The sequence below is a fragment of the Equus przewalskii genome, chromosome 7, assembly GCF_037783145.1.
Source record: "Equus przewalskii isolate Varuska chromosome 7, EquPr2, whole genome shotgun sequence".
NCBI classification, from domain to species: Eukaryota; Metazoa; Chordata; class Mammalia; order Perissodactyla; family Equidae; genus Equus; species Equus przewalskii.
The window spans coordinates 83,470,469-83,497,526 of NC_091837.1; the positions used below are offsets into that span (position 1 = coordinate 83,470,469).

Sequence of the window (27,058 nt, forward strand, 5' to 3'; positions counted from 1 at the left end):
CTGGGAAAATCCAAGGTGATATCTAAGAAGAGATAAGAAGGTTTGTTCTAAAAGTCCTGAGTTTGGGTGATGACTGACAGTTCAGTGGAAATGGACCATGAAATGGCCATCCGAGAAGGCCTGGAGCTGAGGAGGTTTGGGGTGGGAGATATAACTTTTAAACCTTACAAGGAAACAGCGTAGAACGGCATCTGGAATTTACCAGGATCTCAAAAAATGTCTGCTGTTAGAATTACTGGCATAGAATTCGGTTTAGCGACTAACTAGATGAGAGGAAAAATGCAAGCTAACTGGACAGGAGGGGCTGGACTGAGAGCAGAGCAAGTGCACTTGAATGAACAAGAAAGCAGAGGTGCTGACACCGAGAAGCCTACGCCCACGTAACCGGTACCCGAAGAACCACTGTTAAGGATGGATAAGAGAAGCAGGACAAGTTCCACTGGCAGAACGAGAAAAATGTAAAGGAACGTAGTTGGAAATGATCTATTCACCTTCCTAACCCTTACAACAGAACACCTAGCCATCAGGTTAAATCAAGCAGCAGAGCAGAGGAAAACAAAGCGTGCTGACTTTCCCGGCTGCGGCGCGTTCAGAATAAAAGCCCAGATCCCCTTCCCCACCTCGGGAGGGTCCGCTATCCCACCCTGCGCGTAAATCACACACCTCGGAAGTTTTGCATTAGAGAGCCCAGCAGGGGAGGAAATTTCCTGCAAGTAAAAAAGTAGAACTAGGGCAGTCGAAGGAGATTGAAAGGGCAAAACTATCACGCAAGAAAACTGTAAGTTCTGATTAGTTTTATGACTTTGCCTTCATGCCTCAGGAGCTCAATTGATCACGGCTTCCACGACAGGTTGGGGAGGGGGAGAGGAGGGCGCTTGAAAAAATCCTCAAAACTCTCCTCCAGCTCCGCGCTTTCAGATGCAAATACCTCGCGGAGAGATGGATGGGCTGCAGCCCCTCCTACTTTCATCGCTCCTCTTGATTTTCCTGCGAAGGACTCCATCTGTACGGATCTGTCAGGAGGGCGGTGGAGGAGGGGTGCGCGGCTGTGCGCGCGCCTGGCGGCTGTGCGGCTTCCTTTCCAAGAGCCCGCACTGGGTCTCCGGGAGGTGCCCAAGTCTCAGTGGCTCCCCGGGCCGGCCTCGCTCGGCGCTGATCGCAGGCGCCCGCCGCCGATCCCCCTCCCTCCTCTCCTCCCTCCCTCCCCAGCCCGGGCCCGGCGCCCTGTCCTTCTCTCCCGCGCCGCCCTCTCGCCCTCTTTCTGGCTGCGCGCGCCCGCTCGCTCCGGACTTGGCGTCGGAGCCGCCGGGGAGAGCCGGCTGGGCAGCCCGGAGCCGGCGGGCCCAGGGCGCCCCGCGGAGAGCGCGGTGATTGGAGCAGCGCCCGCGCCCCTGCCGCCGCCAGTCCGCCCCGCGCGCCCTGCTGCGCGCCCCGGTCCCGGAGCGCCCGCGGGCGCCCGGCCGCTGAGCGCGCGCCCTTTCGGATGCCAACGGCCGCGTGGCTGGCGCCGGACGCCGCCGGGAAGGCAGCGAGGCCCCAGGTGAGTGTGTCTGCCTGTGAGGGGCCGGGGCGGGCGCCGCTGGGTAGGAGCGCGCCCTCGCCGAGCGCCCTGGGAAGCAGGACTCTTCACTGAGCGGAAAGCGGGCGGGGGGATCCGTGTGGAGTTTCCCTTGGCGTCCCCAAGTTACTGCTGTGTGGCTGTGCGACGATGCTCTGCGAAGCAGGACAGGCGTGCGGACCGAGCTGAGGGCGCTCGGCCCGGAAAGCGGTTGTCGACAGACCCCAGGTGCGAGGCGAGTTCAGGGCGAGAGCAGATCCCAGCGCTTTCCAGATGAAGCGGTAACAGAGTCTGGACCGCTCGCCTCCAAGAGGAGCACGAGGGGGCCCCCGGTTGACCTGGATGGATGGGGGCAGAACTCTGCGCTGGCTGGGCCGCTGGGTTCTGGGCGGTCTGAGACTGGAGGGGGTGTGTGCCTGCGTGTGCTCGAGTCCTTTTAACTGTCCGCGCTAGACTCCTTTTAGCTTTCGTGAAGGTGGCACTCAGCTAAGGGTGCCTTGCTTTTTCCCGTAATTAGTATTCTGCTGCCACAGAGCATCTGCAGGGCTTGCCTCTGCCCAGCGTCGTGCTTCCCCTCCGCACGGCTGTACCTGAGGTGTGAGCTGGGAAAAGGGCACCCTGCTCTGAATGCACGGTGGACTTCTTTGTGGGTGCACCTGGTACATGGCTACTTGCTGGTATTCAGCCTCCCAGCGTGGATTAATGAGAAAGGACCTATTGTCTGTATTGGCTTCACGTTTTAGATCGTTAACCTTACGGATTTCTTAGATATAGTTCAGGTGAGTAAAGATTGGCGCTGCCTTCACCCAGCACTGGGTATGTGGGAACCTGTAAAGAAACCATCCAGGATTGGGTGTCTCAAGGCTTTGGAAGTCTGCAAGTTGAACCATGAATATACTTAAGACTCTCTTTATTTTTGCAACAAATATCTTCTCTTTATTAGATAATTTATTAAGCGGAATATCTTTAAGTAGGACTCGCACTTCATAATTCCTGTAACTGGACAGGTGTTCAGATCATTTTTCATATAAACCTAGATAAACAGAACTTTATGGGGAAAAAAAGTAGAAAAAAACGTAAGTAACGTGAATATATGGCTCCTGCTAAGTGAGAAGTATGCATTTTAAAAATCAGGTTAACAGCCCCAAAATGTATATTTTAAAAGAGTCTAGGGGCAGTAACAGCCTTTTTTTTGTAAAGGAAAGTTTGCCTCGATACACTGCCAGCAACATCTAAATAGTTTTAACTGTGTCTTAATAAAGACAAGTTGGCAGAGGAAAAAAAGGGCTAAGAAAGTAATTACATTGGAAGCTTTCAATAACTCATCTAAAATTACTTGTTTCCCAAAGAACGACTTAGACTTTGGTACCCAAGCTCTTTTCCTGTTACTATATGTAAAGAGGAAATACATTAAGAATCCCTTTCTTCATTTTGGGGGCTATTTGAGAACAGAATGAATTAAACTGCAGAAGAATTAAGGCAGGTAGTCAAGCTGGCAACTTTGTGGAAGTCTTACTGATGTGCTAGTGTTGGATATGGCGTGGAGCGGCAGAAGCAATTAGGGAGCATCCGACGTTAATAGTCTTATCTGGTAAAGCTAGCTGAAAGTCTGTCTGTAGAAAGAAAAATAAAGGAAACAATGATCGGTAGTGCAGACCAGCACCCTGCTAGAAGATATTAAGGTTTGCAGCTTTAATAAAAGGCCATTGTGCACTTAGAACGTGAGGTATTGTTGTAATTAAGAGCTACAATAGGTCATTAGAATTGTGTTAACAATCAGCTGACAGACTCACAACTCTTCGTAAGTCTGCTTTTATTGATTTAATAGCACAGAGCTTTTCCCTTTCTTATGAAAGGGTAATTGTAAAGCAGCTATATTACTGCAGTTTACCCTTGAATTGACTCCAGTTTTTAGTGTCCAATGAAGAAGAGAGGGTGGGGAGCATACTGAGTTGGCCACTGTTGTGCCTTCCTAGATCTAAAAATCAACCCACTGTGTCTCCTCAGGCGTGATTTCTTTGCTGGTCTATCATTCAGCATTTTAGGATTTTTTTTTTTTTTTTTTGGTGGCAAAGCTGATATAAACTTCTCAGAATGTATACTGATAAGAGGAAGTGAATATATCCTTGTGTCGAGTCAAATACTTTCTTTGTCAAATCTTTTAGAAATCTTTTATAAAGTGCTGAACCCATAGATTGTTCAGTGTTGTGAATATTTATGCCTGAGTGGTTCCAAGCTTCCTCGATTTGTTTAACATTTTGCATTTATTACGTTAGTAATTTGTATTACATCACAGTTCTCTCACACACACAAAAATGTTTTTTACTTGCTTGGAAGGCTTCAAAGCCTTTGCCTAATTTGGGAGTTTCAGAAACTTCTAAAATAACGCACACACATTAGTTGATTGTGAAGGGACTGTGATGGAAGCTTTTCTCCTTGCAGTGAAGGAGTCAGTTGCTTCCAAATGGAGCGATAAAGGGGAGCTGAGGACAAGGAAAGAAGACATGTGATCAGAGTCCTGTGTGTGACCATCTCCTCAGCCTCTGACAAGCAGAGCAGATCTAGCTGTAACCAGCAATACTCGAGTGCCTCCTCTGGGAATTTGCTGGTTCTGCAGAGATACCCCTGCAAACAGTTCCCCCTTGCTCTGCAAGACTCCTCCCTGACACAGTTGTCAGTGCAAACGAATATGCAGACGTCTGTCCATATGTTCCTTTCAGATCATACTATAGATCTTCCTTCTGTTGGAATTTCTTTCTGACTGTTTTGCGAAGTGCTTATTGAAACATGATGCCTTTTATTGAAGTCACATAAATCATACCTGGCTCAATGTAAATGCAGGGATGAATTAAAAACTAAAATTAATACAGCTGAGATATGTTGTAAAAGTATAAAAGAAAGGGCCCTTTAAATATAATGTTACCATTTTGATATTATGTAAATAGCTGAAAAGGACTATGCTTTGTCACTTTGTTTTCTTTTTAATTTACATAGGCTTCTTCTAGTTAATTATGAACTATTGTTCCTCTTTCTTTTTCATTTCTTTCACCCATGACAGAGGTTACTGGTGCTTAGTTGAAATTGACTCGATAATCCACTTGGAGAAGTTTGCATTCTCTGTCTGATAACCAGATGCACACTACAGGCTATGTGGTTCATTTCCAGGGCCCCTGCCTGAATATTTAGGCCAGTTAACGGTAGGAGGTTGTGGTCTGTGGTTGTAATGTTATCTGGCCCAGGGAGCTGATGAATTTGATCACAGTTTCTTTACATAAGAAGTCAAATATCTCAGAGCATCCCCAGCCTCACTAATTAAAATGTAAAAAACTATACTTTTTAAATGCAAAAGAGGAGGGCTGTTTCATCAGTATTAAAATTATTGAAGTTAATGCTAAACTTTAAATGGTATACAGTGAAACAAGTGGAATGATAGTATATTTCTATAATAAAAGCTGAAGATGCCAATATTAAATCTAGAATGATTATAATGAGTATATTAGGAGCAGAGAGTCATCGCAAAATGTAGGATTTGTAGCAACAACCAAATGATCTTACATATACATTCTTATATCCTGAGAAGTTTTCCTGAGTTGGTACCTATTTCTAAAACATTCAATGGGCTGTTGTTCAAATTCAGCGGAAATAGTTAACGACCTTGGTGTCACAGTGCAGTAGGAAGTTCTCTCTTGATCACCAGGGTTGTTTGGAAGGGAGAAGGCAATTTTAAAGTCCGATACTGCTCACTCTCCATTTTTTGTATCCTGGAAACATGCAATCCTAAATAACAGATCCGTTTACTCTGTTATTCTTACTCTGCACTCCTGGCCCTTGTGAATGGAAATCCTGATGATAGCCTACTTTGAAAATTCAAACTCATGGTCATATAAAAATTTGAGTCAGATCAAAGCTACTTTTCTTGGCCTTTCGAGAAGATGGTAAATTCCAAAGATAATAAATTAAATATTTCTCATTCTGATAATGAAGATCTTTTTAACAAACACTTTAAATTATCCATTAAGTCCCATCATACGCAGTCCCATAAGTAACTGGCTTTGTGACCTCGGGCATTTCACCAGGATTCTGTAGATCTTGGTTTTGTTCTTAGTAAAGAAAGAAGAGTGTGCCTTTGGTTTTTCTAATGTCTATTTCAGTTGTGTGGTTCCGCTATTTGAGGAATGTTCAAACATTAGGAGCAGCGGATTTGGGGACTTTTCTAACAGAAAACCTTAAGAGAACCAAGTCATCACCTTCTTCAGCACTGAAGTGACTTTCCTCTCTATGTATCCCACAGACATTATCCTTAAGAGCTCTGCTTGTGTGTGGTGGTTGTAAATAAAGTGTGGCCACAGCTCTTGAAATTCTGCTTATCCTGGATTACTTTCTCTCTATTATGGGATCAGGACATCTGCTCATTCATGAATGGGAGATTAGAACATATCTTTCCTCGTTTTGCATTCCTCAAAATATATTAAGTGGATCTACTTTAAAAATAAGTAAAAGTAGCAATGAACAAGCATTATTCTTTTTACAAAGCAGACTACTCTAACTCTGTGTACAGAGATAAATCACAGGACCTCAGTCATGACAGGTGGCTGCAGTCCTGGGGAAAGCAAGGGCAAATAAGGTCTTTAAAGAAGGCATTGGATGACTCAGGAGGCAGTCTCTTCATTGAATTTAAATAATGCTATTAAATACCCAAGGAATATTGGAAAAAGAGCAGGCTTCTTTTGCCAGACTATTCAAAAGAACTAGTAAATGGAAGGTTGTTCCTAAAGCAATGGTAATATTTCACAGTGCCCTCTAACCACCGCTGGGAAGTGGTGTGCTTTCCACTTTTAAACATGTATCTTGCTCACCCTTCGTAAGGATTCATTAAAAATATGTTGCTTGTCAAAGTGTAGTTCAACTTAAAGCAATCTTGGAAATGACAATTTCTTTCCAATAGGCCAACAGCAAGATTTTTTTTTCATTTTGTTGTTATTGGTACTACTATGATTTCTTGTACTATTATGTTTTATAGATCAGCCAGCAAAACATCTCGGGGAATATCAGATAGATTCTGCAGGTGTTTGGCAATCAACCATTATGGATTTTTCTGATTCTCATGGATTACTTTCTATCAAGTACGCTGACAGTCCTCAAATGTCATTCTTACAATTGTTTTCCTAGAAAATGAAAATTTCTGAGTTTATTTTGGGGCTATATGTTCTACATAGTTGTGAACTGTACCCATTTTTAAAAGTAGGCACAACTTCTTCAACTCTTCTTTAAATTACCAGTAGATGATAAACTATGTGCTAGGGTGGTATACGTTAAGTATATTTCAAAACAGTTTCAAAAGACCTGTATCTGATGCAGCTACACACAGAGAGCATGAGCATCTGTTCCTTTCCAGTAATTTAGAGAAACTGTGATAGTATAAAGTCTTGAACTGAGATAAGCTATTGGCTATTTATATTGAACTGTAAAGAACACATTCCTGTTTAACTTTTAGTGCCACAAAACCTAAAATAGTAATATGTTTCCTTTTCACATAATTGATAGTCATATTTTATAGCTCAAGTTATTGCTGAAGGCATATAGCACTGTGTGCCTTTTTAAAAAACATCTTAGCATATATAAATTAATTGGTAATTAGGCACTCTTGTGGATATACATTAATGTGAGTGGCTGAATATGATTCATTTTATACTATTTGTCATGTTTTTAGCACGTCGCCTTTAATGTAGGTGGAAGACTTTAGGAGATCTGTGCTCTTCCTGTTAACGATTGATATGCTGGTGCATAAAAACCATTTTTTGTTATTAAGGGATTTTTAGTCGTTGCTTTTAGTATGTGCAAAACATTTGATTAAAAGCTTGGTAGTCACTTGATCTGGTTTTTAAAAGTGATTTCACAGAGATGTTAAGTGGAGCAGAAAATCCAAGAAAATTTTCTAATAATGAATTTGGGTAAAATAATATTAGCTATTAAGGTTAAATGAGTAATAAACTGTCTACTTGGAAATAGTTTTTTGCCACTTAGTTGAACAAAAATAATGAAACAAAACGGTAGCATGATAAAGTGATTTCAGGTCAAATAAATGATGTTGATTTAGTAAATACCGCCTGACTGATTCTCACTCCCCCTCTTTTTTTCAGTTTTGCTTCAATCCAGTTAAAATTTCCTTTGTGAGGTTTCATTTTGTATTCTCTTGATTAAACTGTGTTGTGCTGATCACAGTACTACTTGTGGTGATGTTCGTATATTTTTAGTTTGGCAAGAAAATTCCTAAATGCTATAAATTTAAAAAGTACAAGTTTTAGCTTTAAAATATCAGAGCAAAGAATTTTAAATCTTACTCAGATACTTATTTTTATTTTAGATTACTTATTAGTCCAGTAGCTGTCACCACTGCTCTCTCAAACATCTCTGCTTGAGCCCTGTTCAGTTCTTCTCTCAGATAGAACCTATTTCTGTTGTTTTTCTCCTCAGAGTTATAATGCTGCACATTTGTAACTGTCCAGAAGTTGACACAGATCAGTAGGAGTTACCTAAACTATGTACCAGCACATCATTTTTCTGCACTGTTTTTTTTTCGCAGCTAGTAATAGTGAACAGGTCAGCTATTCAGACCTCCGGAAGGTCCTTCTCCTCAGTTCTCCCACAGGAGACATGATGACACACAACACAGCCTGGCTGCAGAGACCTCTGCTTGTTTTTGATGTGACTATCCTTTGGTTAATGCCTGATAGGAAACTCAGCTAGAAGAAGAGGCAGAAGAAGGGGAGAGAATAAGCAATATCCTTCCTAAGAAGGAAAGGTGCAAGTTTTTGCTTTGGGGTAGAGGTTTGTGAGGCAAATTTAACCCATTGTGAAAAAACATCAACAATTGTGATTGTGTGCCAAGTTCATTTATAGATAAAAAATGTTGTGGTACCTTTATACACGTTGTCATTTGTGCAATGATGGGAAGCCTGTTTGGAGAGATTATGCAAGAGGAAATCTCAAGTTCAAGTTTTGGTTACTTCTGTTTGATGATCATAAATAACTGAAGGTTTTGAAGGTTTTTCGTAATGCTTCAGGGCCCTTCATTTCATTCATGGTACCCCAGTTCAGGACAGGATGAATTGGGTTGAACTGCTGTACTGGCCTTTACCTTGAAAACCAGATCCAATTGAAAAGGAGGGCAAGGATTTGGGGAAGACTGATGAAGAAAGGGGACACCTGACCTGTGCCCGGACCACTTTCCCCTTGCTATATTGGGTGTATATTCCTGGCAGAGGTGGAAACTACCAAAAATATTGATGAACATATTATGAAATGCCCCTACTCAGACCACAGTTGTTCACATATGGTTTTCCTATTTTAAAGTGCACTCCACAAAGGGTATTATAGAGACATTCATCTGCCTCATAAAAGAGAATTTCATCCTCCAATAATGTACACAAAGCCAGTTAAAGTACCCTTGTACACTCTTGTAGATCTTCAATAAAGGGAAGGAAAATTTGTCTCAAGAGCCTGAGGAATACTTCAAATACTGCAGAGAAATATAATGGAATTGTTTTCAAAGTGATTGTGACTCATAAACATGGCAGAGTTACCAAAGAATTTATATATTAACTTATTATATGGTTAATTTTCCCTATTAAAAAATGAGCTTGATTATAATGAAAAGAAACATTCCGCAAATATTTTTGAATGCCAGTTATGTGCCTGCTTGTGTTCTAGATACCATGATACAAAGACAGCATAGACATCCCTGTTCAAGGTTTATGTTAAAAGGAAAGTACAGAATTCTCAGGCATCTTTACAAATATTATCTCAGTGACTGAACAGTAAGCCGTGGCATGTTCTGTAACTCACTTCTTTTATATGTTCTAGCTAGTGTGATAGCTCCATAATCTTATAGGGAAGAGAAATAGTCTTCAAGAGGCAAGAAGAATAATGGAAACATCTCATGTTAAAATTCATGCTAAATTTCATAAATATGCCAATGGTTCTTTTACATGCCTATGACTGTCTTAAATCTCTCTACCTTTTGTCTTTAATTATTAATAATGTGCATTTTTTAACAGGTTAAAAAAAGCCAACAAAATCAATTCTATATACTGTCAACAGCAGAAAAGGAAGACCTGTAAAAAACAAACTATAAGATAATTTAGTTCAGCCCTCTCATTTTGCAAATGTGGAAATTGAAATCCCAGAGGGATCCAAGGTCGTACAGCAGATGGTGGAGGTTCTAGGGCAGAGACCCCAGTGGTCCTATTCCCAGTCTAGATTCTATTTCTTTTCTTCCATATCGTTGAACATCCTGAGTGAACTCGACTAAATTTATCCAATTTTGATATCAGTCTTTGACTTATAAAAATTACAGATGACCTGCCTTTAGGAAAGAAAGTGTTACATTCTTTTTTGAAAAACGTATTTTGATGCCATTGTTTGTATCCATCTAGATTTTTTGGTTCATGATCAGTTTAGTTCTCTGGAACTGACTAGAACTATCAAGAATGTTTTCATTCACTGTAAAAGTTGTCTAAGACATTTATTATAAGTAGCATTAAAATGAAAACTAACATCACTGCATAAACTAACTTTAATTTTAACGTAACTAGTATCAAACTACAAAATATCATCATGATAGTAAGAATTCCAACAGCGACTTTTTTTAGTGCTTCTGCTCGTTCCCGCACTATCCTTAGCTTTTCATGATTTCCCTGTTTAATCCTATGAAGTACACGCAGTTCTTATTGTTTTCACTTTAAGTGAGAGGCTTGAGGCTTCCTCTGTGGAACTTCTTTTCTTAGAATTTAAATAACTTGTTCAAGGTTGCAGGCTAGGACATGACAAACTCAGAGCTTGAGTCTTTATCTGATGCGCATGCCCGCAGTCTTTACCACTGTGTAGTATTAATAACTCCTCAAATTTGGAATTCCAAAAGTTCATTTGCTGCTTAGTTTTTTAGAAGGTGGGTGCATTTTTACACTGACACAGTCTCACCAAGTTCACTTAATCTGTAAAGTCACTTAAATAATAGAATTTATGTCACATTTAAAAAAATTTTGTCTTAGAGACCAAAGTATTTATGTCCTTGTTTTTATGAGAAAATTCATTCTCTCTTGAGGAAGGAGAGCAGTGAAACTGGAAATGTTCTTTGGCCGCAGGTTTCACATGCTACTCTCAGTCCTGTCATCATAACTCTAACCCATCCCTCCCCACCCCCAGGAACCTGGTTTGCCACTAGACTGAAGGGAGCCACATGACCATGTCCCGCCCCATACTGACAGCCTTTCCTACTTTATAAAGGCCACTCACCATGAGTGCCTGGCTTGTCATGGACTCATCCATGCATTAGTGCACCATTTCCTAGTTTAAGAACCTACTTGCCTTCTTTAACTACAGGTAACCTTTCTTTAGTGGGTTAGCTCAGACCTCCCTACAGTGAACTTTCAACCTAATTAAGGGGTCTACATTGGAATATCAACACATGACCGCAGGTTACTTCTTGTTTATAATTCTAAGTCTAGAACATCTAGCCCTTCTAGAGTGATTTCTAGGTGGACCAAATTCATTTTTATCCTTAGATGGGAGATTAGATTTTGGAAGAATGTGTTCAATGCACAGACTACAGTTAACATGCTCTAATAATAGTTTACCTGTTCCACAGTGGTTCTCAGCATACATCACTTAGCTGTGCATTGGATTATTCTGGAATGCCTTCAGGAATTTCAAGACTTCATGGAGATATTTTTAACAGGAATATGTTCATTTGAATAGAGCTCAAAGTCGATGCAACCTGTTTCTTCCGGTTGTGTGAACTATTTTAACATATTTGATAAATTGCACCTTCTACTATATATGGCATTTTTCATAAGCAGTTTGACTGTCAGAAATCGTGTAATGGGTAACAGACACTCCGGTTACAGGAGAGACAGGTAGAAAGATGGAAAAGCTTAAAACATAAAGATAGTGTGTTTTCTGTTTTGATAGGGAGCTACCTTTTGGCTTCATGTTCTTAAAACTGTAATTTTTCTCCTCTCCCTCAGAAAAATAGGCAAATGTTAATCCTTTGCCTTGATTATCCTATTGTTGATTTATTTATAGGTAGTCAAATAAATTCATAAATCAAAGTGCAGCATAGTGATTTAACTGAGCATTTTGTCATGAATTCTCATTCCTCTGTGTTTTGGGAAGTTTGTTTTGTAAGTGATTTTATATCTCTTGCATGATCAGAATTCTGCAACTGAAATAAGTAGACTTCAGCATAAAAGGTTTTTTCTGTGCTGTTGGTCAAGCACCTCCTGGGGGCATGCCAACGATGAATGGAGCTCACAGATATAGTTGGGTTTTCTCATCCCCTCTGCTGATCAGTATAATTCAGTCCCATAAATGTTTATGGAGGAAGGCCCTACTACGCACAAGCCATGTGATGAGCTGTTTAATAAATATTTGCAGAGTAGCAAGTAAGAGCCGTGCAATAGCATAGCCTAACATTCTACACAGCTTACATGCCAGCAAGTTTGAAGGGTGGAAAATGGGAACTACTGAGCTTTTCAGCTGATCACAATCAAATCAGAACACATCAAAACAGCTGGTGTTCTGTGAGTCAGAATCAATCAACGGGTTTTGAATCACCTCATACTTATTTCTCTTTACAGTTTTACAGAAGAAATTTAAACCAGCATATGTCTTTCCTATTTGGTTGAATCTCTGCTTTGAGCTGCTTTGCTTTCATATTCTAATACCAGTGAATGAAACTGACTGTAATATAAGAGAAAAAAAATAAAGGCCAGCATTAAAATGATTTTTTAAATGATACTGCTCCATTTGGGTTAAATAAACCATATGTTCAAATAGAATGCCCTAGAAGAAGCACGAAATTTTAGGGTTGTGTTCTGGAATGAGGATGATTCAGCATCAGCAGTATTTATGTAATTTACAAATATGACAAGAGTTACTGTAAACTTCTAAGTTTATAATTATTATTTTAATGATTATACAAATAATGATGTCTTGGGAAAGTCAATATTAAGTTAGTAAATGAAAGTTAAAAGTTGGTATGTGTTTTGGTTTCTGACACCAGCTCTTCTCTTTGTTCTGATAGGTCCCTATCACACCATTCTTTGGAGAAGGTTCTTTAGCAGTGGTGACCACTCCCAGGCGAACACTCTACAAACTATTATCTCTGGACTCCCAGGTGACACCCTGCCGGAGGCAAGAGCCACTAAGCCAACTGGAACTGTGCCTTTTCTCTTGTCAAGGTTTTTTTCTTACACAGGAAAAAGAAAGAAAAAAAAAAGATGAAGTTGGGCAAAGTGGAGTTCTGCCATTTTCTGCAGCTAATAGCTCTTTTCCTGTGTTTTTCTGGGATGAGTCAAGCAGAACTCTCAAGGTCCAGATCAAAGCCCTACTTCCAATCAGGGAGGTCTCGGACCAAGCGCAGCTGGGTGTGGAATCAGTTCTTTGTGCTGGAGGAATACATGGGTTCAGACCCCCTCTATGTAGGAAAGGTAGGGCATTTGGCCTTTTGAAGTCACAAATGATTGTTGTTAATGTCTACGGTTGGATGGAGAGTGGCTAAGTTTTGCTTTGGGGATGGAAAACACAAAACTGTTACTCCTATGGAATAGCTTGTGAAGTTTTTGGCATTAGCCACTCTGAAATTGTAATCTTGGTATTTATTATCCGTACAGTGAAAGCATAACTTAGTGATGTAACATTCTTAGAAACAGATGAGGGTTCCACAGATGCCTAGTCTGCCATGTCACAGCAGTAAAACTGTTATTTCCAAAAATGGAGCAAGAATATTCACTAAGAAATAAAGAGTAGTGGCTTCTTATACCTAGTTGACTTTTTAGCTTTTTTTGGGGGGGGGGGGTGGTACTATGTAAATGATTTCCTTACTAACTTTATGCTTATATTTCCTTCCGTGATACTTGCAGTTTAAAAACTGCAAAGTGAAGTTATTAAGCCTGTTGTTTCTAAATTATGAGCAACTTAAACCCACTTTTCTTAGTGGTGGTCTTGTTTTAATGGATTTTTTTTTCTAATTTGCTTTTTGAAATTTCTTTTTGGTTAAAAATGAATGTGGACAGAGGTCAGTTGGAAGTGATATTAGACAGAAGGTGGGCAGTTGGTGGTGCATTTCTTTGGTGGCCAAGTGGCAGCCAAATTGAGCTTTTTCTCCACAGCTTCTTTTTTGTCTGAATATTTGGGCAGGTGATTTCCATTCCAGTGCCTTTTGAACTGAAGGGCACTTCAAGAGAGTATGGCTTTCCCCCTTCCATCCTCATAGCATGTTCCCAGTCCCTAGTCTACTGCAGGTTCCATTATTTTCATTTTGTGCAGATTTCCTGAATTTCTCAATTTTGGTGTTGAGTGCTGGGGAAGGTTTTCTACCTAGAGTGCATTGGCGAGCAATCTGTACATCTGCATTTCTCCTCTTCACTTTGTCAGTATTTTGTGTCTTTTCATGATAAAACGAAGCAAGACATACTGATGAATTTATCTGTGAGTGAATTTTCAACTTTGAATGATGAAGAAAGAATATTTGCTATTTATTCCGTGGGTCAAGTTTTTATTTGAATGCACCTTAAGTAAGGGTGAAAAATATATTTTTGTTGATGGCTATCTACATAAATCAAGGTAATCTTTACTATATTTATTATTATTTTACTTTAATACCTCTATATTTTACAAATACTGACCAACATGCATTGTAAACAAAAGGATTTGAATAAGTTTAAGCTTTCCAGGGATGTGGACTAGGGTTTTCCTTTTAGCACAGCTATAGAAGTTTTCTGCCCTAAACAAAGGATATGTAAGTACACGAGTGTTTTGTGTGAATATATATATTTTTCATAGCCATTCTGCTTTGATCAATAGCATCATCATATGTACTGTATGTGTGGTAAATTTCTCTCATTTTTTTTCTTGTAAAGAAGAGCAATAACCATTCTGCAATTTTATTGACTAAGATGCTAGCTCTTAATTTTTAATGAACATGTAACAAATTCATCAAACTTATTTCAATGGACAGGTCTATAATATTCCAGTAATTCATAAAGAATCAGTAGTTATTAGGCAGAATCATGCTTTTGGCAAGAATGTAAAATTTTATAAAGACAATTAAAATATTTCCTGTAATTTGGTTTTAAATGGAGTTACCTGGGTGAAGTTTACATTTTGAAATAAACATAATTTAAAATTTTAAAAACGTCTTATTTTAAATTTTATAATCATCACATAATAATTCAGAATGCTTAATATCCAAATAATCCTTAAGAGGAATTTAAAATTATGATACATGTCCCTAAAGTTACTTAAATTCTGAGTGCATATAAAGCTACTGGGCAGTGCTGTTGTTATTTTTCTAAGAGAAATTGTGTGGTTCCTTGATTAGGTAACAAGAAATATTCTGTGCTTCCCTTTCAATTAATCAGAGACAATCGCTTTGCAGATTTTATGTGACGGGAAACGTTTGTTTCTCTCTTGTGTGCCGTATATTGGGAGTTCAATACTGCCGTTCACAGTAAAATCTTCAGAATGGAAATGGATTAAAAAGGAAAACTCCTTAACTGACTAAAATGCAGAAAAATGGGAGTAAAATAATTTGAGATGGCGAGAGAACATATAGACAAGAGAGACAAATGAAAAACCTTAAAAGAGCAATTTATATTTGCTTGAGAAAGGTGGCAGAGATCTTGGAGTACTTTAGATTGTATAGAGGGGATGATGAAATGATTCTTTTTAAGCTGATGGTCTGAATAAGCAGAGGTGTAAGAATACCTTTGATCTCAGTATATTTTTCATCACTTGTATATGAAGAATAAATGTATTTTCCTTTTTTTGGTTTTTAAGTTGAAGGAGGTAATGGCTATGACCAGAGTTTTTACAGTACAGAGAGAGTGAAAACAACTGTAAGTGAAGCTGTAGGAGAATGGATAGGCAGATAATCATGGGAAGAAAAGAAGGAACCTAATCGTAATCTCTCACAAACACATATTTTAACCTGTACTAGTTAGATGGCCATACGCTGTCTTCCTGACAAAGTCTAGCTATTTAGGTAAATTTAGGAACATATGAATGATGACTTTGATAAACTTGATAGCTTAATTTGATCACATAATGGATAAGTACAGTGTGTGTCCAATTGGCTTCAGTTTTATTATTGACTACCACTTCCTACGAGTTGTATAACTTTGGTTAAGTTGCCTAATATTACTGAATTTGAGCTTCCTCTTCTCTGAAATGGGAGTAATGATATCAACAGTTCAAGTCTCTTACTGAGAATAAATGAGATCAAAATATTTGGAACATACCTTGGATTAATCTAAACATTATTATGTTTATCTACTTCACTCCATGTTATAAATTAACTGAGTTATGGGTAATCTGTTGTGTTATGTGTCCAATGTTATATTTGCGATCCTTCACATAAAAGCAGATGTTATTTTATGTACTAAATAGTACTTAAATTTATGGCAGTTACTTAGAGGAATGGTTTGTGTTGGATGTGTTTAGAAATACATCATGTCTTTATATTTGTATATGATTAGACTATGGCAAAAATATGGCTAGTGGGTAGATGAGTCTATCCTTAAACAGACAGACTTAAAATGTCAGAGATGTGTGTAATTTTTTTTGACCTTTGAATTTGGAGACCATGTTAATGACTGGTAACGAACAAGATCAGTTAAATGATTGTACAGTAAATAAAATTTGGTCATTAAGACATTTAGGATAATGAGATCACAAGAGGGCTCATGACCGTATTATTTTAGCCAATTTACAGGTTTATTTAACATAATAACTCAAGACCAAAGTAGAACAATCTACTGAAGAAGGCAGGAGTGCTTCTAGAACCCTCACCAAGAGACCCTCAGGGCACAGGCTTCTGGGCCGTGAATCTGACCTTTATCATTGGCATACCACCATTTTCCTGTGATACGAGTTGATAACTGCTGACTCTAAATGTATAGAATTAAGGAAAGAGTCCTTAGACATTTCTCTGATGGAGTTCTTTTTTTCTTGAGGGATAATTGACTTAACACCATATTAGTTTCAGGTATACTACCTAATTATTCAATAATTGTATATTTTGCAAAATGATCACCACAGTAAGTCTAATTAACGTCTGTCACCATACATAGTTACATAGTTTTTCTTGTGAGGGGAACTTTTAATATCTACTCTCTTAGCAACTTCCAAATATGCAACACAGTGTTGTTAACTACAGTTACTGTAACATATGGAGTTCTGTTTTAAAGAATAATAGTGAGGCCTTTCCCTCAGAGTAGTTCTTCATTACCGTCTTGCATGTTTTCTTGTCCTTTTACAGGGAGAATGAAGTGGAGTGTCTTTTCTTTTCTCTCTGTGACTTTATATCACCCTGAACTGGCTATTTGAAGTATGTAGGAAGTAGCAGTTTCCAGCCTTCTCATTGCATCACACTGCACTTTTCTGGTCCAGTCATTTCCTCACCTTGGCATTTCTCACTTAATGTCCCCTAACCACCTGACACAAAAAATTTGTCTGCAAAACCACCCAGCCTGTGTTCCAGGTATTAAGTATTTTTCATCTCTGCTCACCGTAATGGGCTGCTGGCCGATTGCTGCGCTCTAGGCCATTACTTTCACTGAAATGTGTGCTTCGTGCCTCTTCCACTGTCCGCTTCCCGAGCTGTTAACATCATCACTCTTGCCTTTTCTGCTACTCCCTTTTCTTCCCTACTCATTCACAAGAATTTATACCTATTACCTCAGTCAGAATCAAATACATCGAAATGCAGTGTGGGATTCACTCTGCTTTAAATTTCAGCTTGCTCCAAAGTGTTGATGAGCATTTCTAATGCTTTTAGTTATACCTCAGCAGTCTCTCACCAAGAGATTCTCTCTCCTGATATCGAAAGCTACCTTCAGTGTTCCAGAAAAGTAATTTTCATCTTGAAAAGAGGTTGTGTTCAAAATAGAGCTACAAATGAGATTCCTTAACTGAGCAAATTTGTATTAGATACACAAAAAGAGTGAATCCCAAATATTAATTACTTAGGGAAGAGCATATTCATCATAGTAAAATTTACATTTTATAGATTTCTGATGGAAAAAAGCATCCTCTAAATATGTAGATTGCCTAAAGTTGGTTCCAATCTTAGGAGAAAGCAAATACTTCCCATTGTTTGTTGTCCCATTGTATGTATAGAAAACCCGTTTTCATAACATCTTTGTAACCAGCGTGAATTGAAGACCATTGTTCTTATCTACTTGTTATTTTGCTGATAGAAGTGTAGAACTCCTGGTGTCTTCAAAAGGAATTTGGACATGAATCAGCTCTGCGGGATGCAAATAAGTTCAGATTTTTCGAAGTACTTTCTGGCAGTTACTTTTAGTTCTTATAATACTCCAGTGTAGCTATAAATATTAAATGTATTTTCTCTACATAAAATCAACAATTCAAAGTTTTTTTCTTTAAACCATGATGAAAATAAAATGTCATATTTTGCCACTAAAATGCAGAAACTTACCATTAATTCAGTTGAATATTGCTCATTTTCTCTTCAAAGTTATCTTAGGTTAGAAATGAAGGTTATGATTACCAAAGGCTCTATCAGCTAAACATACACAGCTAAAAGTTGGAGGAGAAGGGACCTACAGTTATAAACCTAATTATAGTCAACTATATAGTCTAGATTGGCTCTAAATTTTCTGATTGTCTGTCTCTGTTGATCACAATCATTTAAAAATGCTGCCTTCTGGAGCATATATTTGTGTTTATACATGCTTTGCTTGCCACCCATTTGGTGATAGAAGAAGCAAAAACTAAAACAAATAAAATTCAGTCTAGTTGTTTTTACATTGTATTTGTGTTGCGTTTTTAAGTGCAGAAGACAGGAGATACACTAAATGATGATATTGGGCCTTTCTATAGTAAGTGCACTGTAACTGTTTGACGAGCTTTATGTGCAGTGCTCATTGATACAGAGTCACACAATCTGCAGCAGTCTCTAACTCACCCGGATAAATGACAGAATTAGATCAATAGCGGGACAGTCACCAAGCTTTTGCTGGTTTAAGCATATACAGGAAAGTACTACATTGGGAGAAATTTCATCCTAATCATCTTGCATGATTCATATTGATTATTTATCATGGTGGTTGTGATCACTGGAGAGAAACAGTAGTGTGTATAAAAATGTTTAACATTACAGCCCCCAAATTCTCTTTGGCATACTATTAAGCGTATCCTTTTGAATTCTCTTTCTTCCTCCTTCCATTTCCTTTCTTCTTCAAATGCTCATCACTCTGTGATAGGTATTATGCTAGATAGAAGAGTTAAAAGAGTAAACACTTCTCCTTCATAAAATTCACAGTCTGGATGATAAGCCAAGCAGGTAACCAGATGGCAATGGAAAGCAGTAAATTCTACAGCTTATCTACAGATGTGGGTAAGACAGAGGAACTAATTCATGGATCTTTAAACAAACACTTGCATGAGGATACCTGGTATGCCTCTGTGATTTCATAATCCTTTTATACAACCTTCAAATCAAAACAAAAAAAAATTATCTTCTTAGAAAGTAGGACAGAGTCTTCTAATTCTATTGGGGAAGCTTTATATAGTGGAAACGTCAGTAAGCAGAAACCCAAGGTGATGCTAACAAGTTTCTTGTTATTTTAAGCAACGCTTTAAAACATAATAAATATCTGTCTGCTCATCTGTGAAATGGAGATCAAATAGGTAAAATTTTAAGGCTTCTTATTTTGAAATAATTTTAGACTTACAAATAAGTTGCAAAGTACCACTCCGAAACCCAGCTTCTCCAAATATCAGTATCTTCCGTGACCACCTGTTATTTAAACTAGGAAATTAACACTGGTATAATACCGTTTACTAATCAACAGATTGTATTCAAATTTTTCCAATTGTTACAATAAAGTATTTTTCTAGTAGGAGCCAATCCAGTATCATTTCTTGCATTTGCCTTGTCTCCTTAGTCTTTCCAGCCTGGAAAGACTCAGTTCCTCAGTCTTTGATTGTTGTTCTTGACCAGTAATTTGCTAACATATCTCATTATCTGGGTTAGTGCCATGTTTCTTCCTAATGCATGCATTTCAGATGATGTAGTTATGGCAAGAATATCACAGAAGTGATCTTGTGTCCTCTCACTGCATCTTGTAATGAGGTACAGGACGTTTTATAACATTCTTAGTGATGTTGACTTTCATCACTTGTTTAAGTTGGTGTCAGCCAGGTTCCTCTGCTGAAAAAGCATATCTCAAAGTTTCAAAATCTTGAAGGAAGTATAAAATTTTCTAAGCTGTCATAAGGGATTGGAATAAATATTATCACTGATTTGAGGGGGATGCATTAGATGATTCTTTAAGGTCCACTGTCCATTTTTACGGAGTGGATCCATCTGAAGAGTGGGTCTTATTTAAATCTATAATACTATTAGGTAGTGTCCATAATTTTATGTAGTAATTGATCTTGTTTCTCAAAAGCACGTCAATTTAGAATGTCTCAGGGAAATTGATTTTGTTTTGTTCTTTTGAACCATGCAATATATTCTCTATAGTCTGGGATTCCAAGATATCTACTGATCTAGAATTGAAACAAGAGCTTTCTTCCTCATCGCTTACAAAATATAAAGAGCTGTTTTACATTGTAAGGTGTGTCACAAATATTTAACCCTCATAATTAAAAATAAAACATTGTTTTAGAAAATAATAGATACTTAGAGGTCGCTAAGATAAAAGAAGTAGCTCAAGGGAATGCAATCTAATGTCTAATATTTTAACATTCACAAGAGAGTTGAAATCTAAACAGTGAAAAGAATTATTTAATGTTTGAAAAGATTTAATAATGATACTTCCTCCTAATGATTCTTTTTAGAGCCTATAAGATTTCTGTTTCATAGTCAATACTGATTAAATCTTCAGAAAAGCCTTGTGAGTTAGAAAGGAAGTGTTCTTATATTAGAGATGAGGTAATAGATGCATTTGGAAGTAAAATAAGTAGAGTAAGGGAACGATCGTTAGAGCTGTAATTTAGAAGAGTTAGAAAGCAAATCTGGATGCTTACATCAATTCTGGAAAGCAAAATTCTGGAAAAATGTTAAGATGCTTTATGTCTATGAAAATATTTTGTTTTCCTGCAAAGTATCAGGCTTAGTTGCATTATTGTCAAGCCCTTTTAACATATGTTTTTGAAACCTTTGCCTTAAATGGCATGTATTCGAGGAAGAATAGATACATTTACAGGGCTCTCAATCATTTCAAACTACTTCCTAAAATTTAACAAATCTTGAAACTGAATATAGTTAGAATAATAAGCAATGGTAATACTGGAGAGATTAAAATGGTATTTAGCCAGGGAACAGAAATACTAGAATTGAATCCTAGAACAGAAATTTTCAGAATAGGGTGTGAAAAAATAGCAAACTATTGAGAGTCTGGAAAGAAAATATTTAGGACTTTTATTCAAGTTAAAAAAAAAAATCTCATCCTATAAAAATTCCAGTTTTTGGTGTAGGAAATATACAGTATACTTCAGTTTTGTTTTTTTTTAAAGATTTTATTTTTTTCCTTTTTCTCCCCAAAGCCCCCAGGTACATAGTTTTGTATTCTTCGTTGTGGGTCCCTCTAGTTGTGGCATGTGGGACGCGGCCTCAGCGTGGTTTGATGAGCAGTGCCATGTCCGCGCCCAGGATTCGAACCAACGAAACACTGGGCCGCCTGCAGCGGAGCGCACGAACTTAGCCACTCGACCACGGGGCCAGCCCCAGTATACTTCAGTTTTAACCGATAAAAGTGTACTTGCAAACAAGTGGAATGACCATTAGCCCCTCTCAGAAGGGGTTATAAGAAAGATAAAGAACATTTGTAACTAGTCGGCCCTAGACTGCAATGCAGTACTCCAGTGAACTGATGTGGGCCCAAGGATCATGCCATAGGTTGGCCTGGACCAAGATAGGCTTAAAAGTCAGCTTAGCTTGCTTTTGCATCTCATAGCTTAGCATTTCAATATAAGGGAAGGTCTGGACACGTTCCAGTAAATAACAGCTACAGCAAAGGAAATGGCCAGGAAAACACTCATGTTGGACTCAACCGAGGAAGAACATCTCCTTAAGTCTTGTCGGGCTAAGAGCCTGGGAATTCTCTTCTGTCCTGTCACCATACAAACGAAAAAGATAGAGCCCAAAAGATATGGGAGAAAAAAACCGAGACAGTATGGTGAGGCCATCTCCATTTCAAGTCAAGCTAGAATCCTTGTCTTCTGTAAGATAAATGCAGAGGAGTGATTTCTCAAGATGGGGCTGTGTTACAGGAATGGTAATTACAAGAACCAAAATGATTAACATCATTCCAGCAAGTTTTGTGTGTAAACAGTGCACAATTATCTGATAAGAATGCTTCCCTTAGAATATTTACTTATCTTCTTAGTTAAAATGCTGACATGTTTTAAGGTATTTAACTGAAAACACACAATCAAGATTTGGACAACACATACATAATGCTCAACAGATGTGGGTTTGAAAGATTTGTGATAATCAGTAGTGAAATTAGTCAAACCGTGCTTAAATTAGATTCTTCTGATTTGTGAGTCATTTAAGTGTCCACATTGGAGCAGAGTATGTGTGGAGAGTAAGAGATTACACATTCTGCACTTGGTTCTTTGAAATGCAGAAGAAGTAAGTATGCATTTTCTTTTTCATAACATATCTGAGAAACTCAGTTCTGTATCTCACATCCACTCTATCCCTGAGACTGTTTATATAATTTTCTCAACTGAATCATAACAGAGCTGAATTTAGGTGGCTAACTAATTTTGCTTATTCAGGAGAAGCAGATATTGAACTAGTCATTGGGATTCAATGTAATTATATCTAAGAAAAGTGATGCCATCAACAGTTAAAAATGATTGCAAAAGAAGTAGATGAGAAATATCACATGGCTATAGCACATAGTGAGAGCTTATTTGTAATGCTAAAATCCTACATGGAATATATAAGGAAAGACTGAGCCGTGTCTAAAATAAAAGTAACTTGAATTGTAGAGCAGACACACAACCTTGGAAGAGTCCTTTTTACAAAGATTGGTATCAAATGATGGGATAGTATTGTAACGCTTGACATTGAAATTAAAAATACAAGGTTTATTGCAAAGGATAAGTTATCTTTTGCGTTGATCATTAAAACACCAGCAAATAGAGTTTTACCTATGGCACAGCTGTGTTCAGTGAATTCGGGAGAGCAGTTGTGGCGTGTAATGATCTGAGACAAGATGTTATTCTCATTGATTAGATCATTGGTTGGAAACGTGAATACCATTGACAATGGAAAATATATACAAATGAGCGAGGATTCGGGGTTAAGGTCAGAGGATGCAGTGCATTTGGTTTCACATCCACTTAAGATTTCACATAGAATTTATGATCAAAAGCATAGGGAATTAACATTCAAATGATTAACATCTTGTAACATATTTTTTTCAGTGCTCTTCTCATCACACTGTCTATGGTCTCTGACTTATGTTTAAATTTGATTTCTCTGTAAACACTGGGCGCACTTATAAAGTCTAGTTTTTCCCAGCACTTCATTTTTAACTTTCTACCCAGAGCTAAGGGATGTGTGGGAGAAATGGAAGCTTTAAGGAGGATTTCAAGCTACTGCAGAGGCTTCAAGTGTTGCTCAGTAGCTCTTTTTAGTATTTTTCCAAGCAATGACCTTCCTTGGAATTTAGCAAAAAAATAAAGCATTTTATGTAATTTTGGGCACATGATACACGTGACATTTTTTTTTCAAATTACATGTATGCTTAATATTGAAATCAAAATATTAATATAAAATATTTTTGTCAAAAGGAAAAATAATATATTCTTGTTTTTATTTTAGTTTTTAATATTAGATCTGTTTGGGCCTTTCAAGCTCATTTAGTCTAGTGTCTTTCTGAGTTCAGGAATTCTTTGTACAATATCCCTGATGGGTGATCAGGCAGCCTCAGGTCTGTTTCTTAGTTGGGGCAGGAATTGTGGTGGAAACACACATTTCAGAGTCACGTGCGCTGGGTTTGAGTGCTGGCTCCACTACTTATGAGTGATGTGACTTCGAGCAGATAACTTTCTTTCTCATTTCATTCACTTACAAAACAGGAACAATGATACTAACCTCACAAGGCTGTTGTAAGCATCAGAAGAAAGATGCAGTGGCATGAAAGCATATAATGAAGTGTAAAAGGGAAAGAGTGTATTTCCAAAAGTGAGAAAGCTTTGTGAGGAAAGAGCTCCGTCCACTCCAGGCAGAGAGCCCGTTCGCACTCGACGGGTGGTGATTGAATGCAGGAGAGGCTCACGAAACTGTGAGGCCCTGAGTGGTGGGGTGCGAGGATGTTGAGCTTTAGGACAACTCTTATTTTTTTTTATTTTTTATTTTTTTTTAAAGATTTTTTTATTTTTTCCTTTTTCTCCCCAAAGCCCCCCAGTATATAGTTGTATATTTCTCGTTGTGGGTTCTTCTACTTGTGGCATGTGGGACGCTGCCTCAGCGTGGTCTGACAAGCAGTGCCATGTCCACGCCCAGGATTCGAACCAACGAAACACTGGGACGCCTGCAGCGGAGCGCGCGAACTTAACCACTCGGCCACGGGGCCAGCCCCGGGACAACTCTTATTTTTAAGATGTTGAAATACGTTTAGCTGTTAAAGTCTTTGAAGGCAGCTATTTTACACTCCTCCCACCCCCATTTAAAATACGTACTTGGAAGGATTAAGTAGCTCTTCAACTCAAGTATTTCGTTTATGACCTGATTTCTGAACTATTCTCATACTTAGCTGGTTTCTCGATGTCCTGAAATATGACGAATGGGATTAAAGCTCATAATTTATAACTGACTCTGTCAATTCAAAAAAATAAAAGCCAAGATTTTTATTTTCCTTGATATGAATTCTGTCACAAATACAAACCATGATTGCGTTAGCTATTACTATTATTAACATTATCATGTCATGAGGAAAACAAATGTAAGAAAAAATTAGCGTTTAAGAGTAAATATATGTAATCATAAAATCGCTAGTGAATATGCTAAAAGGAAGCTATAATAAAATTCAATATTAACTAAGAAAGCTAAAATCAGTCTCTTCAAATGTTGTTTTCCTCAGGAAAATGTTAAATGAGGAGCTTAGTATCTCTTCTTCCATAGAAACTCTGCAACAGCCTGCACGGGCTGACAATATTTGCTTCCTCTTACCCTGCTCTTCAGGTGTCTCAGCATTCTCCTTTGGTTTTACAGGTTAAAACACCCTTTTTCCGTGAATTGTCTGCTCTCTCCTCCAGGCAGCGAGACAGCTATTGCACTGGTGATACCTTGCACAGCTATGGGGCCAGGATGCTGGATTTTCCACGTGTTGCTGAATCTCATGCATCCAACTGAGCACGATTTCCTCAAGACTGTCACTGAGAGTGTCTAAAGCAACGGCCATTTCCTGGAGCATTTCCAGGGGACAGTCTAGTCTACTGGAAAGATGTGGGGCCCAGGAGACAGGGAGGCCTGGACTTGACTGGTAGTCATCCCCCATGATGACCTGGGATCGTGGACCTTACCATCCCTATAATTCCTATGACGGCCCTGGCCCTATTTTGAAATCTGCCGTAAACCAAGCAGAAGGAAATAAAGAAAGGGAAAAGAGGTGGGGGAAGGAGATAGGTTATTTTGGAACTGCCTGGAATGTTCAATACAAACAAGAGGATAGTTGGTTTTCTTTTTTTATTGAGGTATAACTGACGTATAACATATTAGTTTCAGGTATACAACATGATGATTCAGTATTTTTATATATTGCAAAATGAGTACGATAATAAATCTAGTTAACAAGTCACCATACAGAGTTACAGATGTGTTTTTCCTGTGATGAGAACTTTTAAGATCTACTCACTTAACAACTTTCAGATATGCAATCCAGTGTTACTAACTGTAGTCACCATGCTGTACTCTACATCCCCAGGACTTATTCACTTTATAACTGGCAGTGTGTGCCTTTTGACCCCCTTCACTCATTTCACCCACTTCCTACCCTTGACTCTGGCAACCACCAATCTGTTTCCTGTATCTATGAGCTTGTTTTTTGGGGGGAGTGGAGGGTAAGATTCCACGTATAAGTGAGATCATCTGGTATTTGTCTTTTACTGTCTGACTAATTTCACTGAGCATAATGCCCTCAAGTGCCATGCATGCTGTCACAAATGGCACGATTTTCTTTTTTATGGCTGAATAATATTCCACTGTATGTATATGTGTGTGTGTATATACATATATATACACGCACCACATTTTCTTTCTCCATTCCATCGATGGATGCTTAGGTTGTTTCCGTATCTTGGCAATTGTAAGTAATGCTGCAGAGGACATGAGGGTACATATATCTTTTCAAGTTAGTGTTTTCACTTTCTTTGAATAAATACCTTAAAGTGAATTAGCTGGGTCATATGGCAAATTTTTGAGGAACCTCCATGCTGTTTTCCATAGTGGCTACACCAATTTACATTCCCATTACAAGGGTTCCCTTTTCTACACATCCTCACCAACACTTGTTATTACTTGTCTTTTTGATAATAGCCATTCTGATAGATGTGAGGTGACATCTTATTGTGGTTTTCATTTGCATTTCTCTGATAATTAGAGATGTCAAGTACCTTTTCATGTACTTATTGGCCATCTGTATGTCTTCTTTGGAAAAATGCCTATTCAGATCTTCGCCCATTTTTCAATCAGACTGTTATTTTTCCTTTTGCTGTTGAGTTCTTTATATATTTTGAATATTAATCCTTTATCAGATATATGATTTGCAAATACCTTCTCCCATTCAAAAGGTTGTCTTTTTATTTTGTTGATGAGTTCCTTTGCTGTGCAGAAGCTTTTCAGTTTGAAATAGTCCCACTTGTTTAATTTTGCTTTTGTTGCCTTTGCTTTTGGTTTCAGATCCAAAAATCATCTCCAAGGCCAATGCATGAAGCTTCCGCCTGTGTTTTCTTCTGGGAGTTTTATAGTTTTGGGTCTTACATTCAATCTTTAATCTATTTTGAGTTAGTTTTTGTGTATGGTGTGAGATAGTAGTCCAGTTTCATTCACTCGCATGTGGCTGTCCAGTTTTCTCAGCACCATTTATTGAAGAGACCGTCATTTCCCCATTGTATATTCTTAGCTCCTTTGTCATAAATTAATTGGTCATATATGCGTGGGTTTATTTCTGGGCTCTCTATTCTGTTCTATTCATCTATGAGTCTGTTTTTATGCCAATAACATACTATTTTGATTACTATAGCTCTGTAATACAGTTAGAAATCAGGAAGCTTGATGCCTCCTGCTTTATTCTTCTTTCTCAAGATTGCTTTGGCTATTTGGGGTCTTTTGTGGTTCCATACAAATTTTAGGATTGTTCTATTTCTGTGGAAAAAATGCATTGAAGTTTTGACAGGGGTTGCTTTGGGTAGTAGGGACATTTTAACAGTATTCTTCCAATCCATAAGCAC

The 27,058-nt window shown here is 38.3% G+C and overlaps 1 protein-coding gene across 4 annotated transcripts in view; it reads left to right on the forward strand.

Annotated features, from left to right (window-relative positions):
* The first annotated feature begins 1,018 nt into the window (after nt 1-1,018).
* CDH7 (cadherin 7) overlaps nt 1,019-27,058 on the forward strand; it is a 126,123-nt gene continuing 100,083 nt past the window's right edge. The window contains exons 1-2 of one of the 4 annotated variants that reach the window (XM_070627837.1): nt 1,019-1,540; nt 12,642-13,047. In XM_070627837.1, the coding sequence (XP_070483938.1) occupies nt 12,838-13,047 (210 nt within the window). In that variant the 5' untranslated portion in view covers nt 1,019-1,540; nt 12,642-12,837. Of the gene's footprint in view, nt 1,541-2,009; nt 2,338-6,578; nt 6,682-12,641; nt 13,048-27,058 lie in introns of those variants that run through there. The other 3 variants (XM_070627838.1, XM_070627839.1, XM_070627840.1) reach the window with 3 other exon arrangements.